Raw genomic sequence first — 24,448 nt, forward strand, 5'->3', positions numbered from 1 at the left:
TGGGAGAGGAGAGGAGAGTGGAGTGCTGTGTAGTGAGTAGCTGCCATATAGTTGTGCTGAAACTAGTGAACAAACGACTGAGAATGCCCACTGGTGCAGCTCTTCTCTCCTGTGAACTAACAGCCAGATTGTTTGTAATTTCCCATGCTGTTTAAAACAGGGTTCTCATGTATCAGCCATCTTCTGTAAGGGTGCCCAGTGTGACTTCGGTTGATCCTGCTGCTATTCCGCCTTCATTAACAGACTACTCAGTACCATTCCACCACACGCCAATATCAAGCATGTCATCAGATTTGCCAGGTATGTGGAGAGTTTTATTTTCTTTTGTTTTTTTAATCAAAGTTTATTATTTTTAATTTTAATCTCTGAAGCCAGTATAGTTTTGAAATTTTAAATAGAAATGCTAAGGAAATTTGAAGACGTCATGTAAAGGTCATATCTGTTTTTATACATCACATCCAGTTGTTATTTTAACTACAGAGCAAGCTATGGATTCCTGTTGATGAGAAATATAGTAGAATAATAAATGTTACAGATTTTAGTCTCGCATTTGGAGAATTTGTACTTAGAGACTTTTTCTTGATTTATTTATTATAAAACCTCACAGGTGAGGGGAGAATATTTTCTCATACTCTTCTTGGTAGCTCATCAGAACTTCAGAATATACTGATGTTGTTTGGGGTTGATTTTTTTCTTTTATGCTAGCTGTGGATTTTATTCTCCTTACAAAGATAGGGTCTACCATCTGTTTCCCTAGAGTGGGGCTTAATACTTGGGGATATCTTGTATATGTACAGTAGTTTCCCCTTATCCACAGGGGATAAGTTCCAGGACCCCCACTAAGTGCCTGAAACCACAGATATTACAGAATCCTATATATTGTTTTCTTTTTTTTTCTATACAGACATACCCATGATAAAGTTGAATTGAATTTTTAAATTAGGCATAGTAAGAGATGAACAACAATATTAAAATACAACAGTTATAACAATATGCTGACGTCACTACTCTTGCGCTTTAGTATCATTATTAAGTAAAATAATAAGGATTACTTGAACACAAGTACTGTATACCGAGATATAGTTAATCTGATAACTTAGATGGCTGCTAAGTGACTAAGAGCTGAGAGCCACTGTACAAAGGAATGGTTCATGTCCTGGGTGGGATGGAGCATGGTGGAGCCAGGACAGCATGAGATTTTGTCAGACTATTCAGAGCCATGTGTAGTTTAAAACCTATGAATTATTTCTGGAATTTTCCATGTGATATTTTCTGGCTGCAGTTGACCACAGGTAACTGAAATTACAGAAGGCAAAACCCTGGATTAAGTCGGAATCTACTGAATAATATTAAGGTTGCTTGAATTACCTTAATATCAGGACTTCTGCAACCAAGACCATATTACAAAATTTAAACTTCCCTCTTTTACTCTTCTTCCCTCTCTCTGTAGCCATTGCTTTTGCTGACATTTCTGTCAATTATATTTGAGCAAATTAGAACCAGTACATTCATGACTTCCTTTCTCTTGGAAGGTCCTTTTAGTGGAGTACAGTTCTCTCCTCTTGTTACTAGTTTTCTTCTCTAGATTTATGAAGTTAATTTTGATCTATGATATATATTTTTTCTCCCCTTAGTAAGGTCTTTATTTTAAGCAGAATACTTATCCTGTTGGTGGAAATTTGTGTTACTGAAACAATTGATAATTAGCTCAATATAATTTTGCCACCTGAAATTTGTTTCAATTATGTGAATAAAATTTAGTGGACAAGAATAAACCTTTTATAGTATACATTGAAAAAATGGCTTTTAAAAATATTTTCTGCTTCTTAAATATATTCACTCCATATGTAATTTGGGAGTTGGTATTTTAAGAAGTTCTTTATAGACCCAGCTAACACAAGTTATAAAGTATTTGTGAAGTATATACAAAGTCTGATGCTAAGGTACCCGTGAGATTTCATGTCTGTGATAAAGATGGAAACTCAGAGATTCTTAATTCCTAACTGCCTTGTATTACTTATAACCTTGGCTAGTTGGAAGAGTGTCCGCATGTCATCTCAGTATGTGTTATAAGCAAGCATTCTAAAAGAATTTGTTTCCTAAAGACCTTGAATTAAAAATTAATCCTAAAAAAAGATAATGAGCATTTCTGTTTATAAAAACAATCCTACCATTTAGCAGTAGCATAGACACAATTTACAAGTCACTTGCCCTGTTTTTAAATTCTGTAAATCTGGATGATTTTTTAATTTTGGAAAATTTATATTATTTCAAACTTTGGGCATAAAGTGAGAGAGAATATTTCTTTTTAGAAATGTGCAAACTTGAGAAAAATGCAGTAAAATGTGTGTGAACTGGATATTTAGTAAAAATGCATTGCAAGCTGGTATTGAGCAAACAAGACTAATATCCAAGGTTGATATTAAGCCAATATTAACCATTATGGTGTTACTGGTTATTATTGAAAAGCTTTCTTAGAATTGATCACTGAATAGAAGAGGATATATTGTGCTTTAGAAAAATTGCCAGTTTATCATCATATATGATTTATGTAGCAGTTACTATATCTAGATAGTTTAGTTTTACTTTGATTTTATTGTTAATGTTCTCTTTTGTAATTAGTAATTACTTTGGTTTTGTTTTATGTATAACTTTATGTAATTAGTCATACTGTGAAGAGTTTTGGTATTGATAACTTAATAATTTATAATAAAATATTAAATAGAACACCAAGAATGGAGAGATAAAGTTTTAATACATTTCTTAACATTTCTTTTAAACATCATAAACATGAATCTTCTGAATCTGCAGGAGAACAAAGAAGAAATGATATTAATAATGAACTGACGCTTGGAACATCTTCTGATACTGTGCAACAGTGAATACAAAATAAAACAAATAATTTTATTTATGGAGTGGAAAACAGCTTGATTATTTCAAGGAAAAATATGACTGCCTTATTATTGCTAGTGCCATATTGTCAGGTGCGAATGGTGCTCAAAAGTTGTATCATTAAAATTTGAAAGTGCTAAACATATCCATATTTAGTCATGTAGCAGTTATGCTTTGTTAAAGTTTATGGCTCATGTAGGGAAAATGTGTTGTCATCAATGAGGAAAGATGTCTAATGAGTCAGTTTAACAATGAAGCACTTAAAATTTTTAAATTAAAATTTTATCGGTGTTAATAGTGTTAACACTACCTGCTTTTTAGTTAAAAGTAATTAAGCATTTCAACCATGAAATTCTTAGGAGGGCATAAAAGTATATCATTGTGACACGCTGCAATTGAAACTTACGGTGAAATATGAAACAGCATTTTGCTAAACTTATGAAACAAGGCAGTAAAATTTAGTCACTACTGATGAAACTTTATTTCATATAAGACTTGTAATATTCTGCTTAAAATGTAAAATGCAGGAAGACTTTAATGGTTTTGTTTTTTGTTAGAAAGAATAGCATCTAAAATACTACATCAAACTTCACTTTTAGTGCTTGATGAAAAAAATGGTTTCAGTAAGAGAAATACTTGCATTAGACAGGGTTTATATAGACAGCACCTGTGTAATGCTTGGTAAACAATCTAGAATTCCAACCAAAATTTTAGAAAAATTTCTAGGTATTTTATTATGATGGGTATAAGTCACCACATTCAAGTCTCCATGGATGAGGTATCAAAAGATACAGATCAAGTAAATCTCTTAATTCTTTTCTAAATAGTCTTTATATTTACTGCCACACATGAAATCATCAAAGAGAATTACAGTACATTGAAGAACTGGAATTGAAATAACGAAAACAGGAAAAGTCTTTGGTCCTTAATGAGCATTCTCTGGGGATAGTTTCAATTTTTAATTTCAATTAAAATAAATACACAGGCTTGATATATAATTTTTTAAATGTTTTATATCAGGCTTGTGGATTTTAATTGAAATTATGAAATGGAAAATAGTTGAACATTTAGAAAATGAGCATTTTTGAGTGGTTTGGCTTTAGCACACAATATTCCAACAGCATTGTCAATACCTTAGCATTATAAAAAGGTTTCAATTACTAACATGGACGAGAGATACAACAAACATTAAAATGATTGAACACATGAAACTGAAAAAGTATAAAAAGGAGCTATTGTAAAAATGAAGAAAACTGAAAAACTATGAAAAGGTGGAAGTTCTTGTAAAAATGAAGAAAATATACCATTTGAAGCAGAACAAAATAAATAACATTTCCATAAACATAATAGAAATACTGAAAATGCAAAACTCTGAAGGCATTATAAGGGCTAGACAAATTTTGAATTACCGTTTGGCAGAAGGGGATTTACTGAACAGTATTATTAATATGAAGAAAAAGTCTGCTTATTGAGATATCTTACCTATTATTTTAATAGAGAAGTCATTGGAAAAGTTTGTTGTAATTCTCTTCAGTTTACTATTGGCTCAAACCACTGTATCATAGTGACAGACTTATGAAATGAAAAATTACAGCAAGCTGGGTGCAGTGGCTTATGTTTGTAATCCCAGCACTTTGGGAGGCTGAGGTTGGAAGATTGCTTGAGTTCTGGAGTTCAAAACCAGCCTGGGCAACATAGCAAGACCGTGTCTCTATAAAAATAATAATAATAATTAACTGGGCATGGTGGCACATACCTGTAGTCCCTGCTTCTTGGGAGGCTGAGGTTGGAGTATTGCTGGAGCCAGGAAGTGAAGGCTGCAGTGAGTTATAATCGTGCCTCTGCAATCTCACCTCAGCAACAGAGCAGACTCAGTGTCTCCCAAAAAAAGGAAGGAAAAAATGTATAGCAACAATTTTAAATGCTTTAGAAATTGTTGGAATGATTTCTTTCAGATGATTGGTGCTACAGCTTGTATCACTTGGTAAGCATTTTTGTAGTACCCTTATTTAGAGATTATAAGAGAATAAATATATTTAAATTTTTTGAGTTATAAATTCATACTGGTTATAAATATTTTAAAAGTCCCCACTGATATTCTCCATTTTGTATAAAAGCATAATGTCAGACTTTCTCTGTGTGGTGGTTATATTCGGGGTGTCACTGAATGCCAGCATAAAAATTCGTGGAATTGAATAGAAATTGGCATGTCTTAATGACTTATGGTTTCTTTTTTAATGTTTTGAAGTAACTGAAGGGAGTTTAGTCACACAGGGAGGTCTAGGAATGAACTGACTTTGTAGTTTATTACTAGACTTTTCAGACCTGGAATTTTAAATTATTTATTGTTATTTCTTGAATACTTGAATACGTCAGAATTATATTACTGGACAACCTTTTACACATTCCTCTTTTCTAAAACCTAATTGGACAATTACAGTTCTCTGGTTTAGAAAATTACGTTAGCTCAGAACCCAATAACCCTTGATAACTTAAGCCTGTTAGCACAGCAATTCCCAAGTGTGTGCTTTATGCAGAGCGTTGGACTGTGTATTGCTCTTGATGTGGGGGCAGTGGGGACAGAGAGCTATCATTGAAATAGATGTCTGTTTAGAAGTGATATTTAGATGAACATCTGTATTTCTGAAAAATAAATATGAAGTATCTTAAGAGCTTAAGTATGGTTTTTTTTTTTTTTTTTTTAATGATTCGAATCTAGATCATTAGCTCATCGTTTTTATTGCTTCTCATTCTGTTAAGTGACAAAAGGGGAAACATTTGTTTTGACTAGTCCTTCTTTGGAAATTTTTGGACTTTTGCCTTTGAGTCTCTGGGAGCTAGTTTTACCAGTTGTTTTATCAGATAATATATTCATCTTTGGGTTTTAAACACTTCAGATATCACTGATCATGGTGTAGCACTTCCCCGTGGCTGAGTGGTAAGCATTTACCACAAATGTTTTGTGATTTGTGATAAGTAAAAATGATTTAGGGAAATAATTCTGGTCTCCAAAATATGAGGCAACTATTAACAAAGCATTTTTGTTTTAGGTTTGGATTTTCTTTCCCTTATTCCAGTTGATCCCCAGGTATGTATCCTGAATTTAAGCAACTAATTTGTATTTGATTGTTGATTATGTCATACTAACTAAAAATGGCCAGTTGCATAAAATCAGGACAGTCAACTCTTGAATTACTTACATTGATGGAAAGGAATACTGTGCAAATATTTCATAATTTTATTTGGAGGAATAAAGTTGTTTTTCAGTTCATGATTTTTGTCTTAATATCTAAATTTTGAATTTAATTTTATTTAGCTTAATCAGTTGGCATCTCTTATAAGCATTTGAATGACTAGAATGAATGGAAGCAGTGCTTTAGTGGCTGGAAGTTAAAATTTTACAAATACAGTTTTATTTTTTAGCTAAAATATTCTGTACCTAGAAAATTAATAGCTAAACGTGATGAGACAGACTTGACTCATTAACTTGATTCTTCATTGTTTTTAAAGACATTCAAATTTAGACTTTGGGGAGACCCCAGTTTCAAGTTGCTTTATGTCAGTCATCCCTGTTTTCTCAGTCAAAGATGAGAAACTCTAATAGCTCAGAGTCCCAACATGAAGACCTTGCAGTGAGTGTGGATTGCATAGACAGGCTTATAGCAGAGGCAGAGCAGAGGAGGAGAAGGCATGATAAAAGTGGAGGGAGAAAGTGACACAGAACAATAGACTTGGAGAGGAGTTAAGTATAGAAACCTACAGAGGAAGAACCACAGGTCACTGCTTCACAAGCTGCTCAGTCAGCTAAGCACAGGTCCTGTATCAGCCTCCTGTTTCAGTACTCTGTTTCTGATTACATGAACAGCACTAGAAATTTGGGCCCATGGTAATATGCAGACTCAGGAATTTCTTGTCATTCTGAGTTGACCTCTTTATAGCAGTATATATAACAAAAGTACCTAGCAAAGGTATCTGTATATTTTTCTAGGAAATTTATTCTTCAGACTTAAAGGATTACTGATTTTTATTTGATCAGTTCTTTTTAAAATTATCTTGGAACCTAGAGGTTTTTATTTCATAGCTCTATTTTGTATACTTAGTAGTGGTCTAACTTACTTGGTGAGTCAGTAGTAGAAGGGTAAGGTGGGGCCTTCAGTTTGCCGTAGAATCCTTAGGTTTTACTACTTGACCTCCATATTATTCCTTAATTCCTGTTATTGTATCTACAATAAGTGATACAAGGTTAGAACTTAAGTGGCTGCAACCTGAGTACTATTAAGAATTCAATGCATAGAGCCTATTGATGGCAGGACTGTAGCATCTAGCACTACTTTCATAAATGAAGAATATCTTTTTCTTACAAGGCAATCCAAAACTGCCTGAGAGTTAGCAGGAATAAAATGTAAGCTTCTGGGGTTTGTTCTCGATTTGCTCCCCAGTTTTAGTGGAAAGTTAGAAATTGATTTGATTTTAGAAAAGAGGTTTAATACCTGACAATTCAACAGTCTTCAGAGCTCCTTAGAAGCTCTTTAAGAACTGCTCTTCTCTCCATAACTAATGTCCCTTGATTCTGTGTGTAGCATGGATTTTATTGATGAACCGAAACAGTTATCCTTCCAAAGCATTAAATAACTTGTTCTTTTGAAGGGCAGCTTGAATTTTAGTTATTGCTATCCCTCTGACTGGCAACTTAAACCTGGGACTGTTTTATTCACGGGTCTTGGAAATCATGTAGTCTAAATAACTTGACTTCTAAATTCCTGTTTTGTAATCCAGTGTCTCTAATGATAAGCTGCATAATCTATAGAATGAGGAATATGAATCAGATTTGCTTACTGATCTTTCATACAGTTGAACTAATGACAAACTTAAAACATCTCTTGCAAGATATCTCTAGGCCTCTTGTTTTGCTGAAGTGCAGTTGTTTCTCACGTAAAATATTCTATACTGATACAATGTTTTTAGCTCATCTCTCTTCACTCCTCTTGGACAATATTAGAGTAGTACACTCAGGTTTGTACTTGTTTGGGATCAGCAGTCAGGATTGTAAGGGGACTTGTGAAATACGAGCACTAGGAAAGGGGTGTTGAGCAGGCATCACAAGGAAGATGAGATTAAATCTTCTTTAACATTTATTGTAAAACTTTGTGATTACCTGAGATAATTTTCTACTGAGCATCCTGTGATAGCTACTGTGTAGTCTCTGTTTTAGAGTGAATGTTGTCATTCTGATGACACATATATTTTATGTTTATATACAAAGGAGTCCAATGCGATCATTCAGCTGGTCAGCCTTAACATTCATAAAAGATCTGTTTGATATTCAATTCACACTAAGAAAGGCTAACAAATACTTTTTTAAATGGTATTAAGCAAAAATGCCAGTGTAAGCAAAACGATTCTTTCAAAATTGACACCCAACTAAATACAGTTAGGGAGCAAATTCCTTTTGAGATTAAGTATGAATTGTAATTGGAGGGCCAATATTTAGTATTAAATGACTTCAGTTATTGTTGACATTGTTTGTACTTTTACCTTTGTATGTGGTCAGCAAACAAGTTCCACAAGTTTAGAGAGAATCAAGAATATGCTGCATTATCTAAATAATGTAAAATAGCTAAATTCATGCCACCTTCCACCCAAAGATGTGGAGTTTTGAGCAATTTTTAAATCCCAGTGGGATTTAAATAATGTGGCTATTGCTTGTGCATATTTAATAATTTCTAGTCTCTATTTAAAATCAAGTAGCCTCTTCCTCATTGACATCATTGTTTGTTTCAAGCAGTACTGTCCTCCTATGTTTTTGGATAGTCTCACCTCACCCTTAACAGCAAGCAGTACGTCTGTCACCACCACCAGCTCCCATGAAAGCAGTACTCATGTTAGTTCATCCAGCAGCAGGAGTGAGACAGGGGTCATAACCAGCAGTGGAAGTAACATTCCTGACATCATCTCATTGGACTAACGGAGGACTCACTTGATTCTGGGAATCACTCATCAGAACTGCTTTTTCTTGGATTTCTAGTCTTTGGAAACTTTTTTTTTTTTTTTTTAACGATTTGTTATTTATTGAAAGTCAAATGGATTCTTTTGCTTTCTGAGGTGAACACAGAAGACTGAAACAAGAACCAAATGACATGCAAGGATTTTTCTTAATCATACTGTACTCTCAGCATCAGATACATTCAGTCATAACTGTATCTTCCTGAGAGATGGATTTCATTTTCGTACATTAATGGATGGAGTCTACAAATCAGTGAAAAAAAGTTTTTGTTATAATAGAGCAATAAATTATGTAAATATTCAAGTAAACTTTTTTCTAATTAAAAAAAAAAAAACATTGTAACCACTGATTCTAGAATGACAGCCACTTCTGTTTAACCTTATGTGAAGGAAAAAAATATATGGAAAGAACTTACGTTTGCTGAATGAGTCCTTTCCACGGAAATCTGTTCTGTTTCATTGAAGTAATGAAGTTTCAGTAAGTGGCCAAAGCTTGAGTTCCACTTTTCTTCCTGCAGTTCCACTTTTCTTCATGATCCCATCAAAGAAAAAATGGCATTTGTGTTATGTGTTTTTTTCCTGGTTATCATTTACGCTTTGATGTTGTTTGCTAATTAATGCTGTGTGAAGTTCTGGAATTTGGCTACTCTTCATTGGTGATTATGTTTAAGAGCACTATGCAGATTCTGCCCTGACATAATGTGTATTATTATATTTTTAGTAACTGTACGCTCTTCATTCTAGAGTTACAAATTTGAGGCTTACCTTCTCAAAAAAGAAATTCTATACAGCCATTGAATGAAATGTCTTTGAGGTGTGGTATGACTGGAATGTTTGTTAGAAATTTGTTAGCACTATCAAATATTGATATCTGGAAGCCAGCAGAAGAGCAGATTTTGGGAGGTGGTAATAACAAAATGTAATTTCTTCCCAGGAACTGAATTTGCTCATTTATTTCACAGAATAGTAATCAAATATTTGTTAAAACTTTGTATTTTGGTAGCACTAACATAGAAAATGCGTTTTAGATTTATGATCATATTTCTCGCCAGTGTAATTTCAGTCTCAGCAGAGATTTTCAAACTTAGGGAAAGGGACAGCATTAGAATTCTTTTTCATTTTTTTAAGAGGAAATCTTCCCTGAAACCACAAAAGACAAAAGAGAATTAGAAATGTTTGAATTAAAGTGGAGAAAGTTTGGGGAGGATGGGCCTGAACCCACTTCCTGTCTCAATCCATGCTACCCCAAACACTCCAAGGAACCTCTGAGGTTTTATTGGGTGCACTTTGAAAATTTCTCTTCCATAGTGTGTGTGTTTGGTTTTAAATCACACAGAAAACTGGGTTTTACTCTTAGAGAAACATTTTCATCTAAGTTTTACAGTTTGCATCATTTGACCTCCTAAATCATTTTTGAGTTCACAAGGATTTAGTACTTTTCTGTTTAGCTTTCTCTCTCTAAGCTTTATCTACCTTAAAAACAAAGTCCTTTTTTTGTTTTTAATGGCCAGTCTAACCAATTGATTTCTCAAACTGAAGTGCCCAGGTGAGGACTCTTCTATTTCAGTTAGAATAGGGATGTAATATTTAAGAGTTGGTACAACTCCAAGGAGCTGACTTGTTTTTGCGTGTTGTTGTTGTGTCTTTTTTTTTTCCATCTTCTCAAGTTTCCATGGCCTTTGTGTGCTCTTTTTACATTGATTTAATTTCATGTGGTTTTCCATATCATCCATTCTTTGGCTACATCGTCTCCTTATTCAGTGGATTATCCCTTTGTGGGGACTGCTTATTTTAAAGATTGGGGGGGGGAAAGCCCCAAATCTTCCAGTAGTAGTTGCACCATTGTTGCCAGTTTTACCTTCTTAGTCATTACATTTCCAAACCATGTTGAAGTTTTTTGGTCCAGATATAGTATTTCTTTCTAATAAAATTTTATTTTGCTGCCCTAAATACAGGTGCAATTTCTGTTGACTCTGTAATCAGATAGAAAATGTTTAATGTGATTTGTGTGGTATAATTTGTTAATAAAGAAATGATGTATATTTGTTATTTTGTTATGCTTTAGATTGTCAGACTCCCCCAATTTAATGAACAAAGCTTTGTAAAGTAAATGAGAATATTAATAGAAATTAGTTTATTTACTTGGTTCTTATAACTGATACCTCTGTGCTTTTGTAATTGTGATTTTTTTTTTTTTCTATTTTCTGTGAACAGTTTTAATGTTCAGTTTTGGAGTTTTACACTGAAATTACATATAAATTTTTAATTTATCTCATACAGGCAACTAGCATTTTAAAAAATATAGTTGGAGGCTGGGTGCAGTGGCTCACACCTGTAATCCCAGCAATTTGGGAGGTCAGCGTGGGTGGATCACCCAAGGTTGGGAGTTTGAGACCAGCCTGACCAACATGGAGAAACCCTGTCTCTACTAAAAATACAAAATTAGCTGTACGTGGCAGTGCATGTCTGTAATCCCAGCTACTCGGAACACTGAGGCAGAATCACTTGAACCTGGGAGGCGGAGGTTGTGGTGAGCCAATAGTGCCCCATTGCACTCCAGCCTGGGCAACAAGAGTGAAATGCTGTCTCTAAATAAATAAATAATACACTTTGAAGTTTATAATCTTAAAATTGGGGCTTACATTGTGTGTCTGTCTTTGGACATTAGTACTTTATGCCTTTGGCCTTATGACAAAGGCATAATCATGATGGTTAAGCCATCAGCCTTTAATATGGTCCCTGTTTCTGTCCAGACCCTGACTTTCTAGTAGTTTATTTTTCTAGCCCAGATTTCTGCTCAACCAAATATAAGGGAATTTCAGAGGGGTCATCTTAGCTGTCACCTACATTGTCAGCCAACTAGTGATTCTCTGGAATGTCTTAGGAAAGGAGCAGTAATTGTCAGTCTTCTAAAGTCAAATTTTTTTATCTTTTTCACTTAGAAATATGAAGGACTTTTCTTGCTCTGGTAACCCCCCACAGTGTAATTGGTGCTGAAAATAGCTTTGTGCCTGAGGTCTGCTTTCACTCACTTTCTGACCTTTAGATGAGCCACTTCAGGGTTTTCTGGCCAGAAGTTATAAAAACTTGGCATCTATCCTAAGGTAATTGTAAAGGCAAAATCAAAGCATTGAGGTGAATTTAGGTTATATGGCACTTATCTGGTAATGTGTTTCAGAAAAGTTAGGATGAAAATATGATGCATGGGTAAGGGATAGTGAGTATAAGTTGATTTGTAATTCTTGGTATAAAACTCGAGTTTTTCTTAGTCTTGAGGAATTTGAAGAAAGGTAAAATGTTGGATTTTAAGTGAAGTAGGATTGAACAGGGACTGTTTTGACTTGGACGTTCAGACCTTTCAGACACTGAACACCATTTCTAACCAAGTTGTCTTCTGCCAATAAAGTATTCATTAGTTGACATTTGTTTGTATTTTAAGTAAAGTCAATTTTTTTAGAGCATTAATTTCACAGGTATGCCTTTCATTTCTCTAGCCTTCAGTTGGTAAAAAAGCACTTAGCTGGTCCATTCTTTCTTTAGTAAACATTTTTATTTTCTTAAATTTTCCTGCAAGATTTTCTGCATTTTCATGGAATGTCATAATGGCATTACCATTATTTTCCAGCTCTTCATCTTAAAAAAATGTAGAGCAGTGCACCATTTAAACATGTCTGACACTGGATTTAGTGGTCCTGCGTCCATGTGATGTGGGAGCTTTAAGTTGTCATTTAGATTGATGTTTGGTAATTCAACCTGATTCATCATCTTTTTTACTACAGTTCTAAATGAATGTGGTGAAACAGGTAGAAAAGAATTAACTGTTTCTCTGCTTTTTGAATCTAATGCTCCTGCCAAGTGTCTGGTTTGTAACACCCCCCACACACACACTTTTTTAGGAACCCTCAGTTCCTAAAAGAAATAAATAAAGCTGTATAAAATGTCCATTCTTTAATGCTTGCCTGGTTAAATAGTGTTTGTTTTTTCTGTTTATGTCGATAGTACATGCTCATTGTGGAAAATTTAGACAATACAGAAAAGTGTAACAATTGACTATAATTCTGTTACCAGAAAAAAATCACTTTTGCTATTTTTGCATATTCCTTGCTAGTGTCTTTGCTACTTTTGCATATTTTTACATAGTTTCATCATTCTCAGTGTAATATGTATCTTGGGGTTTCCCCCTCAATCTACAGGCATTATTCCATGTCATTAAAAACTGTGTCAACTATTATTAATTTTATGGTACTCCATTGTTATGGATGTGCCATAATTCATATAACATTTCCCTATTTTGAAGAGTTTAGATTGTATCTCATATTACCACAGTGAATGTTTTTGTGTATAAATTACTTTCTTAGGATAAAATCCTGGAGGTGGACGTTTTGGTGAAGGGTATGAACACTTTTATAGTTATTGATTCATATCACTTTTCCGAATGGGTATGCTAATTTGTAGTCCAACTAGATGGTATAAGAAGAGTGGTCTAGCCATAGTTTCCAAGAACATACAACATTTTATCTTTATGCAGGCATCTACACTAAGACCTGCCCTTCTGATCCTGTGGAACAGGGTTAACTAATTTGTAGATCAAAGCCAGAGACTTTCCCAGGCTTTCTTAGTTTTAAATATATCTGACATGGGCTGGGCACGGAGGCTCACGCCTATAATCCCAGCACTTTGTGAGGCCACGGTTGGTGGATCACCTGAAGTCAGGAGTTCAAGACCAGCCTAGCTAACATGGTGAAACCCCATCTCTACCAGAACTACAAACATTAGCTGGATGTGGTGGCAGGCACCTATAGTCCCAGCTACTTGGGAGGCCAAGGCAGGAGAATCGCTTGAACCTGGGAGGTGGAGGTTGCAGTGAGCTGAGATTGTGCCACTGCACTCCAGCCTGGGTAACAAAGTGAGATTGTCTCCAAAAAAAAAAAAATTATTTATGTATATTAAATATATGATATATATGATTTGACATATTTCAGAAGCACATATGGCTATCCAACCTTTTCACATGATTTTTCTTGCACTGTAAAGTTGCACAAATATTGTCAAACTGTGTTTTTCATTTTTAGTTCAAAAATGATGTCACTTTTTTAAAAAGTCGTTTGTACCTAGGGCCCACCCTTAGAGGTCAGCTCTCTTTTTCCTCTTCTTGTAGGCCCCATTATGGTCTTTCTAAGCTCCCCAAAGGCAGTAGAATCTACTGAGCCGAAGGCATTTTGTCCCCAAACTGAAGAGTGGTAAGGCTAAAAACTATAAAAACAGGCAAACATTACCTGTTTTCACTTTGTATTCCCTCGTGTTTCCAATAAGTGTAGCTGCGGGGAAAGAGAAAACAGATTGCTATCTTCAGATGTTTGAGGCACAACATTTTCTTGATTGGCATAGCACAATCATTATTTCCCAAACTACTTCCTATTTCTGAATGGCTTTTTAAAAAAGCTATATGTTCTCAAAGCTTAATTCTTTTAAGTGACAGAGTGTTAACTGTTTTATAAAATAGAATACGCCTCTTATTTTGGCCTTCAGACTTTTATTCAGAGTGTTTTATGGGTACATGTGGGATAGAGTGTTATAGAAGTTTTGGTTCCAGACATCAGGCAGCTTATAATTAAGGTTCCAAAAATCAAGAATTTTTAGGTTGGGTATGGTGTCTCATGCATGTAATCCCAGCACTCTGGGAGGCCAAGGCAGGCAGAGCACTTGAGGCCAGGAGTTTGAGACCAGCCTGGCCAACATGGTGAAACCCCATCACTACTAAAAGTACAAAAAATTAGCAGTGCATAGTGGCTCATGTCTGTAATCCCAGCTACTTGGGAGGCTGAGGGATGAGAATTGCTTGAACCTGGGAGGCAGAGGTTGCAGTGACTCAATAGTGTGCCATTGTACTCCAGCCGGGTGACAGAGTGAGACTCTTACTCAAAACAAAACAAAAAAAAACTTAGTGCAAAGAACTTTCCAAGAATGTCTCGTTCTTGCATTGCCTCCTCAGAGGAAAGTGGTGGTATTCCCCAATTTACAAATGAAACAGGTTTAGATGAGTTTCCCAAGGTCACAGCAAATGAGTAGTGAACTTGGGAATCTGACCTATATTTGCCCCGAAAGCCCTCTGCCTAAACTGAAGTGACATTAATTAGCTGTGCTATCTAGGAGACTGGTGTGAGAATCTAGACTTAATGAGAACTGTTTTCAGTTGATGGCCACCGTAATAAGGAAGGAGTGGATGCTGAAGCCATTTCAAAGGAAGACTCAAGATTCAGTGACTGAATATAGGAATAAGGTTTGAATCCATTTTTCAAGCCTGGGTAACTTGGATGTTAATGGCACTATTTACAGAGACAGGAGGCAGTTTAGAGTGAAGATGAATCATGTATAGGAGACAGTGATGAACTGAATATTAAGCCTGGGATTTCAGAAAGGAAGCATCTGTGAGTCTCATTCCTGGTTTTTCTGCAGTCTTTAAAAGTACAAACCTCCCTTGTCATCCATTTTTGCTTTCATTTATCTCCATTCTATGTTAAGTTCTAGTCACCCCACCAGTCATCCATCCACTGCCTCTTCCTAGGCTACGCTTGGCTACATCTTAGCCTTTTCTTTTGATTTTTCTCTTCACTGCCTTGCCCATATTTGGTTGCCACCTGAGGCCCTGCCATCCCCTACTGCTCACACCAGTGTGGGCTATGTTCACATTCTACATATCTCAATACAGTGATTGCTGTCTTTCCTCCCTACTCCATCGTAATCCCTCGTCAAAAGCCTCTGCCTCAGAAGCCCATGCCAAGAGGTTATGCTATCAGCTACCTTTAGTCTTATAACTGCCTTATTACTCCCCTTTAATTGCTGGAGACTTCGGCTCACAGTGTTCCTTGCCGTCATGATTCTGGTGGTCATTCTTCATTATCTTCAGCATTCTATAGGTGATTTATCCAAGTTGGTCTGTGAGGTTTAGGTTACTTTACCTCCAACATTTTCTTCTACTGAACCATGCCTTCTGTTTTCCTCTTTGCTACTTGTCTAGCTTCGACTGCTCTTTCATTATTGCAGCCTTGAGCAAATCCTCAGTCACCTATCCATCGTCTGACACGACGTGGCATAGTTCCTTTGCCCATTCTCATGAGTTAGAACAAATGTTACTGCTCTCTTTCAGACCACATCCTTCTCAGAAGATGACTTTGCTGCTTAATTCAAACAGAAGGGGCAGTCCGTCAGCATGATTTCTCCCCACCTATGCCGACCTCCATCCTTCTTTATTCCAGTCTCAGAGAATGAAGTAGGCCTTTAAGGCCAGCTCAGCCGCATGAGCCTTTGACTCTGGTCTCCTCCTGTCATCTTTTGGACCTTCCCCATCAGACTTCCCCTCTCTTGTCTTTCACCTCTCTACTGCTGCTTTTCTCTTGGCTTACAAATGGTCTCAGTCATCAAATATTTGAGGTTATATTAGGTGCCGGGCATTGTATCAGGCGCTTGGAACACAAGACAGGTTCCTGCCCTCACCAAATTTGTGCTCCAGTAGCATCAGCAGAGGTGTGAAGTAGGGAGATTACAATGTTGATGGTAAAAGGCAAAGTATAGGGTGCAACAGGAGCATGTAAATGAGCCACTTCAATGATCTGTTAGAAGTAATGTGTAGAAATGTGAGGATTAATTAAAAGCTTGTCCAGAAAGAGGGCTGAAAATGTTTAGAATTGCCAGAAGTTTGCTAAGGAATATTAAGAGAAATATGCATAGACAGATTATGAAGGGCCTTGTAAAACCATGAGGAGGCATTGAAGAGCTTTCATGATCATTAGTAGTAATGAGAATTTGTTGAGTTTGGTGTGATTATCTCCATATTACAAATGCAGAAACAGATTCTGAGAGGGTAAGTGACTTACTTGCCTATGCAGCTTGTGGTTGAGGAGTCGAACTTCAAATCCAGTTTGTAACTAGTTTCTCAGAAGTTCCTTTCTTGATCATTCTATCTAAAAACCAAGTGTTTCCTAACTATCCTCTTAGCACAGTACTCTGTTTGTATCCTATTAATACGTAAAATAATTCCTGCATATTGTCTGTTTCCCCTGCTAGATTGTAAGCTCCATGAGGGCAAGGGTGATAACTTTTTTCACTTGAATCCCAGAGCCTATCATGGTATGTGGTGCATAGAAGGTGCTCAGTAAATATTTGTGGATGAAGAAATGGTGGATGACGATTTGCATTTGACTTATGTTGACTGGAAATTGAATACCTTTGGAATATATAGTACCTGAGCAGCAAGCATTCACCAAGAGAGGGAAACAGAAGGAGGTGCATATTTAGGGTAGGTGGTATAGGAGATGGATGCTGAGGTGTTGGAAGGCAGCACACTGACCTTCTGAACTCCAAAAACTTACAGAGGCCCGGGCCATTAACAAGGGGTGAGTAGATAGTGGGGATAATAATTTGGGAATAGGTGTATTAAACCTGGAAGCCTAAGCAGCTCTTTGTAGACCCAGCCTACTGTGTATAAAAGGCTAGAGAAATTCTTCATGTGATATACTCTATGTTATGTACTGAGGACCACCTTATCTGGGTGAGGTATGCCACACTGAATGATACAATATAATTATAAATGTAAACGTAATTTATCCTCAGTCTCATGGCTAGCCACCTGATCCAAATCATTGTGAGACTCAATACTTTGGACCTGGAACAAGAATCAGTTGACCTGATATCTGAAAGACATGCCTACCTGCTATTTCATAAGTTAAAGACATATCCTACAATTGATGGGTAGTAGCACTGAAACTATGAAAGTGTGTGAACTCATCCAGAGGAGTTGATGAGTGAGAAAAGAAGACTGGAAAAGGAAAACAAGGAGATCAAGAAGGAGCAGCTGAGACCGAAGGGGAACTAAAGTATGTGGTATTGCAGAGGCTAAAAAATGAAGTATTTCAAGACCAAGTGGTTAGTGAAGTTAAAAGCTGCTAATACAACCTGAAAAAGTAAGTATCCGTTTTTAAAAAAAAAAAAAAAAACCTTTCATTTAAAACGACACCGTATTTGATTGAATCTAAGTACCTGATTATAAGATTAATGTAAACAAAGAAAAATTAAACCTTCTAATTACACTGTGACCTATTGCTTTCATTGGTCAATGAAAGTTCTTCAGTATGCATCCTATTAAAATGTTGGGGAGGGTTGAATATGCATCTTATAAATGAGGAATTAAGGTAATTTTTGTCTTCCTTTGGCTTTCTTAACCAGGCTGTATCTAGTAATTTCATCAAGAACAATTGCAGTGGAGTGACCAGTGGGGAAGGACCCCAAAGTAAAGAAATGCAGTAACAAGTATGGGCAACTGTTTAAAAAACTGTTAAATGAGGGGAAGAGCTACACAATTGTGTGTCGTTGAGGGAATTTTTTTTTTCTTTTTTTTTTTTTTAAAGACAGAGCCTCTCAGTTGCCCAGGCTGGAGTGCAGTGGCGTAATCTCTGCTCACTGCAACCTCTGCCTCCTGGGTTCAGGCAATTGTCCTGCCTCAGCCTTCCGAGGAGCTGGGATTATAGGTATGCATCACTACGCACAGCTAATGTTTATATTTTTAATAGAGAAGGAGTTTCACCATGTTGGCCAGGCTGGTCTTGAACTCCTGACCTCAGGTGATCTGCCTACCTCAGCCTCCCAAAAAGCTAGTGCTAGGATTACAGGCGTGAGCGTTTTTTTGTTTTCTAGTGGAAGAAACTTGAATTTCATGTTTAATTGCTAATAGGATAGTGGGAGAGAAACAGTAGAAGTAAAAATGCCAGGGGTACAGGAGGGGTTGACCAAGATCATTGGTACACCAAGGTTCCTGAACAGGAGGAGGAAGTTGGCATCCAGATCAAAGGCAGATGAAGGGATGGGTGTGAATGTAGGCATGTGTGTCATTTGAACGGCAGAGTTAAAAGAATTACTTCCGTTTGGCTTTCATGTCTTTGAGAACCATGTGATTGATGTGGCTGATTCCAGAAGTGAGAAGATAAGGATGATGTATGAGGACAACAGCTAGTTTGAAATAGCAATCCTGGAGAATTAGAGGATGGACTAGCAGTGAGTTGGACACTGTAGACTTACAGTGATAGCTAAATGGCAGCGTTTTCTTCAGTAATGTTCATTGTCAAGGCCATAGTTGTGGAAGAGGTCAGAGGCTGGATTTATTCAGGGTTGGGGTTTTGTCACATTGGTGCAAGAGAATGGCAGAGGTAATCTCCTATGCTGGTAAATAGTTGACATGCTGGAATCTCAGCTGCCATCACACTCCTTGAATTATTTTTGCTGTAGTCAAATGTCCTCATAATTGCCAGGTCTCTTGGACTCGATTTTTACTAGCTTCAACATCTGCAGTTGACACAGTCTCTCATTTCTTGGTTATTGTGCCAACACGTCTTTTTCTATCTTAGGGAACTCATATTCTTCTCTCAGCCCTGGAAATGTAGGTGTAATCTTGCTGGTCAGCAGGATTTCCCCCAGCCACTTGACCTACATTCTTGGTATGCTCAACTATTAATATTCCATTAGAATGTAAGTTCCGTGAGGGCCAAGATATTTTGTTTTGCTAATCAAGTGTCTAAAATAGTTTTTACTTGGAACTTAACTATGCCATTATATTTGAAGTGACTTTCTCATAAGCTCTTTATGTATATGTGTGTGTATATGTATATATTCCTGTTCCTTTGTGTGTGTATACATATATATGTAAAGCTGTACATATGCAGACACATATACACACATATGTAAAGCTTTACATATATAGCTTTGCATATGCTAGGGCTGCCTTTGCAAAGCTTCACAGAGTGTCTTAACAGAAGTGTATTGTCTCATGATCTGCAGGCTGCAAGTCTGAAATGAAGGTGTCAGCTGGTTGTTTCCTTCTAAGGACTCTGAAGGAAGGATGTGTTTCATGCTTTTCTCATTGGCTTGTAGGTGGCAGTCTTCTCCTTGTGTCTCTTCATATAGTCTTTCTTCTGTGCATGTTTGTCTCTGTGTCCAAATTTCCCTTCTGTTAGGACGAGCATCATATTGGATTAGGATCTACCTTAATGACCTCATTTAATTAGATTACCTCTGTAAAGACCCTATTCCCAAGTAAGATCACATTCTGAGGAATGAAGGGTGAGGATTCCAACACACACACCCCTAACGCATATACAATTCACCCATTTAAAATGTACGATTTATTGCTTTTTTAGTATTTTCACAGCATTGTATATCATCACCACAATCCATTGTAGAACATTATTCTCACCCTAAAAAGAAACTACATAGCCATTAGCAGTCACTCCCATTCATTGCACTATACTTCCCAACACTAGGCAACCACTGATCTACTTTGTGTTTCTAGGTATTTGCTTTTCTGAACACTTCATATCAAATCATATATGTGGTCTTGTGACCAGCTTTATTGAGTTAGCCTAATGTTTTCAAAGTTTACCCATGCTGTGGATGTATCAGTGTTTTACTCTATTCCATGGCCAAATAACAACATTGTATGGATATACCATGCTTTATTCATTCACTAGTTTGGATTCACTTTTGGATTGTTTCCACAGTTTGGCTATTATAAATGATGATGCTGTGAACATTCATGTACATGTATTTGTATCCATACATTTTCATTTCTCTAGGGTATGGACCTAGGAGTAGCATTGGTGGGTCATATATAACTCCGTGTTTAACATTTTGAGGAACTGCCAGACTTTTCCAAAGTTACTGCTCACCATGCAATGTATGATGGTTCCAATTTCTTCAATTCATTTGTTATTATTTTTTATTACAGCCAGTCTAGTGGGTTGGAAATATTAACTGATTATGGTTTTGATTTGTGTTTCCCTAATAATCATTTATCAAATGATGTTGACCATTTTTTTCATGTGTTTATTGGTCATTTGTATATTTTCTTTCTTTCTTTTTTTAGAGACAAGGTCTCTTTCACCGAGGCTGGAGTGCAGTTACATGATCTCAGTCACTGCAGCCTCCACCTCCTGAGTTCAAGTGATCCTCCCACCTCAGCCTCCTGACTAGCTGGAACTACAGGTGCACACCACCACACCCGGCTACTTTTTTTTTCTATCATGCCCAGATTATTTATTTATTTATTTTTGGTAGAGATGGTTGCCCAGGATGGTCTGAAACCCCTGGGTTCAAATGATCGCCCACCTCAGCCTCCAAAAGTGCTAGGATTACAGGTGTGAGTCACTGCCTGGCCTGGTCATTTATATATTTCTTTGGAGAAATGTCTATTCAGATCCTTTGGCTATGTTTTAATTGGGCTATCTGACTTTATTACTGAGTTGTAAGAGTATTTCATATATTGTAGGTAAAGGCCCTCATTAAGAAATATGAAGTTGCAAATATTTTCTCCCATTTTGTGGATTGTCTTTTTGCTTTCTTGATACTGTCCTTTGAAGCACAGATAAATTTTGAGGAAGTCTCCAATCTGTCCTTTTCTTTGTTGTCCATGCTTTTGGTTTTATATCTAAAAATCCACTACCAACCAAATTTTGAAGTCATGAAGATATACCCACATTTTTTCTTCCAAGAGTTTTACAATTTTTAACTCTTACATTTAGGACTTTGATCCATTTCGAGTTAATTTTTGTGTAGAGTGTGAGGTCCGTTTGTAGATCTGTTTTTTTACATGTGGATTTCCAGTTGTTGCAGCACCATTTGGTGAAAAGATATCTTTTTTCCATTGCCATTGTTCCTTAGTCAAAGATCAGGGCTGGCCTCAGTGGCTCATGCCTGTAATCCCAGCATTTTGGGAGGCTGTGGCGGGTGGATCTCTCGACATCAGGAGTTCAAAACCAGCCTGGCCAACACGGTGAAACCCTCTCTCTACTAAAAATACAAAAGTTAGCCAGGTGTGGTGGTGTGTGCACCTGTAGTCCCAGCTACTCAGGAGGCAGATGCAGGAAAATCACTTGAACCTGGGAGGTGGAGGTTGCAGTGAGCTGAGATCAAGCCACTGCACTCCAGCCTGGGCAACACAGTGAAACTCCATCTCAAAAAAAAAAAAAAAAAAAAAAAAAACAGAAACAGTTGACTACATTTGTGAGGTCTATTTCTGTGCTCTCTTTTCTTTTCCATTGATCTGCTGGTCTTTCCTTTTGCCAGTACTTCACTGTTTTGATTACTATAGCTTTATGGTTAGTCATGAAGTCACATAGACTAAGTCCTCAGACATTGTTCTTCATGGTTGAATTTGTAGAAATCCACAAAATAACTTGCTGAGATTTTGACTGGAACTGTGTTGATTCTATAAATCAAGTTGGGAAGAACAACAATAATGTCTTCTTATTTATAGACATGGAATATCTCTCTACTTATTTAGTCCTTTGATTTCTTTCATCAGGGTCTTGTAATTTTTCTCATGTAGATCTTGTATATATTGTGTTAGGTATATACCTAAGTATTGTACTTGGTAGTGAAATACTAATGTAAATGATGGCAATATAAATGATACTGTGTTTTTATTTCAAATTCCAACTGTTATTTCTTAAATATAAGAAAGCAGTGAACTTTTGTATATCAGCCTTGTATTCTCCAACTTTGCTGTAATCACTTATTAGTTCCAGAAGTTTCCCCATCAATTCTTTTGGATTTTCTTTATAATTGTAATAATCATGCCATCTGTGGAGAAAGTTTTATTTTTTTCTTCCCAGTCTACTTACCTTGTCTTATCTTACTGCAATAGCTAAGACTTCTGGTAGGATGTTTAAATATGTCACTCCTTTTTTATTGCTTACATGGTTTCTGAAGAGAAGTACAAGGTAATTTTTATGCTTCTGTATAGGTTGAGTGTTTTGTTCTTTTGGATTCTTTGAAGATTTTCTCTTCGATTTTTTTGCAGTTTTAATATCGTAGCCTAAGTGATTTTTGTTTTTGGTATTTACCCTGTTTGATGTTCTCAGAGTTTCTTGGATCTGTGGTGTGGTATCTATCACTAATATTTTGAAATTCTCTGTCATTATTTCACATATTTCCTCTGTTCCCTTTCTTCTCCCTCTAGTATTCCCGTTTGTGTATTACACCTTTTGTAACTCTCCCATAGTTTTTGAATATTTTGTTGTGCATTTTTTCATTTTTCCTCTTTGCATTTCAGTTTTGACTGACATTTCTTCAAGTCCCTTAGGTCTTTCCTCAGCTGTGTCCAGTCTGTTGATGAGCTCATTAATGGGATTCTTCATTTCTATGATGGTGTTTTGATTTCTAGCATTTGCCTTTGACTCTTTATCCTAGAGTTTTCATTTGTCCTTGCATGTTGTCCACTTTTACACTAAATGAAAATGGACTAAATCCTCTAGTTATGAGACAAAGATGATCAAATATTAAATAATATACTATTTACAAAAGACAAAATATAAGAGTAACAAATGTTGAAATTTAAAAGATAGCAAAAGATACACTGAGCAAATTGTAACCTAGAGAATTCTGATATAATACTTCCTGTATCAAACAAAACAGCCACAGAATTATTGCTAGATAAAACCATCTTAAAGTTATATGCAGCCAGGCATTGTGGCTCATGCCTGTAATCCCAACACTTTGGGAGGTTAAGGATGGCTTGAGCTCAGTAGTTTTAAGACCAGCTTGGGGACCATGGCAAAACCCTGTCTACAAAAAAAAAATGCAAAATTTAGCCAGTTATGGTGGCATGTGTCTGTAGTCCCAGCTACTCAGGAGGCTGAGGTGGGAGGATGGTTTGAGCCTGAGGGTGGAGGTTGCAGTGAGCTGAGATTGCGCCACTGCACTGCAGCCTGAGCAACAGAGCCAGACGGTGTCTCAAAAAAAAAAAAGTTATATGCACCTAGTAATAAGACCCTAAAAGATGTAGTGTAGAAAATGTCAGAACTGCATGGAGATTTAAAAAATCCAGTCATTGCAGAAAATGGTAACACTTCCTTCTGTAATAGATAGAATAAGCATATAAAAAACTAATGTATAGATGAATTGAACATTATCAAACTTGATTTAGTGAACATATGGAACATTACATCAAACAGCTGTAGAATATACATTTTGAATAAAGGTGGGACATTGATTAAATACTAGGCCATAAATTTCAGATTTCAGAGGCTGGAAATACAGAAGTATGTTCTCCCCACTATGCAGTTAAGCTAAAGTTAAGTGATAAAATGATCATTTGAAAAATTTTATGTCTGGAACTTTTAAGGAATGTGCTTCTAAGTAACTCATGAGCTTAAGAGGAAGATATATTGGAAAGTATAATTGAATGACAATGAAAACATGATATATCAAAACGTTGGTAGGGGTGCAGCTAGAGTAAGTATTATTTAGAGGGAATTTTATAGCCTCAAATCTATTAATATATGTTAGAAAAGCTAGGCTGAAAATGGATTGTTAGAGTACCACAGTAAGTTTTAAAAATGAAAAAATAAGAGTATAAATAAGTGAAACAGAAACAAATTAATGTTTAAAAGTGGTTATTTGAAAAGACTAATAAGGGCCGGGCGCGGTGGCCCAAGCCTGTAATCCCAGCACTTTGGGAGGCCGAGGCAGGTGGATCACGAGGTCAAGAGATCGAGACCATCCTGGT

General features: G+C 36.3%; 1 protein-coding gene across 12 annotated transcripts in view; it reads left to right on the forward strand.

Moving 5' to 3' along the window:
• PIAS2 (protein inhibitor of activated STAT 2) overlaps positions 1-24,448 on the forward strand; it is a 171,281-nt gene that overhangs the window by 107,896 nt on the left and 38,937 nt on the right. For 3 of the 12 annotated variants that reach the window (XM_017529695.2, XM_017529694.2, XM_017529691.2), the window contains 3 exons: positions 161-300; positions 5,943-5,980; positions 8,675-10,944. In XM_017529695.2, coding sequence (XP_017385184.1) covers positions 161-300; positions 5,943-5,980; positions 8,675-8,857 — 361 coding nt within the window. In that variant the 3' untranslated portion in view covers positions 8,858-10,944. Of the gene's footprint in view, positions 1-160; positions 301-2,811; positions 5,565-5,942; positions 5,981-8,674; positions 10,945-24,448 lie in introns of those variants that run through there. The other 9 variants (XM_037738982.1, XM_037738981.1, XM_037738978.1 and 6 more) reach the window with 5 other exon arrangements.

This window comes from Cebus imitator, unplaced genomic scaffold (assembly GCF_001604975.1).
Source record: "Cebus imitator isolate Cc_AM_T3 unplaced genomic scaffold, Cebus_imitator-1.0 Scaffold60, whole genome shotgun sequence".
NCBI classification, from domain to species: domain Eukaryota; kingdom Metazoa; phylum Chordata; class Mammalia; order Primates; family Cebidae; genus Cebus; species Cebus imitator.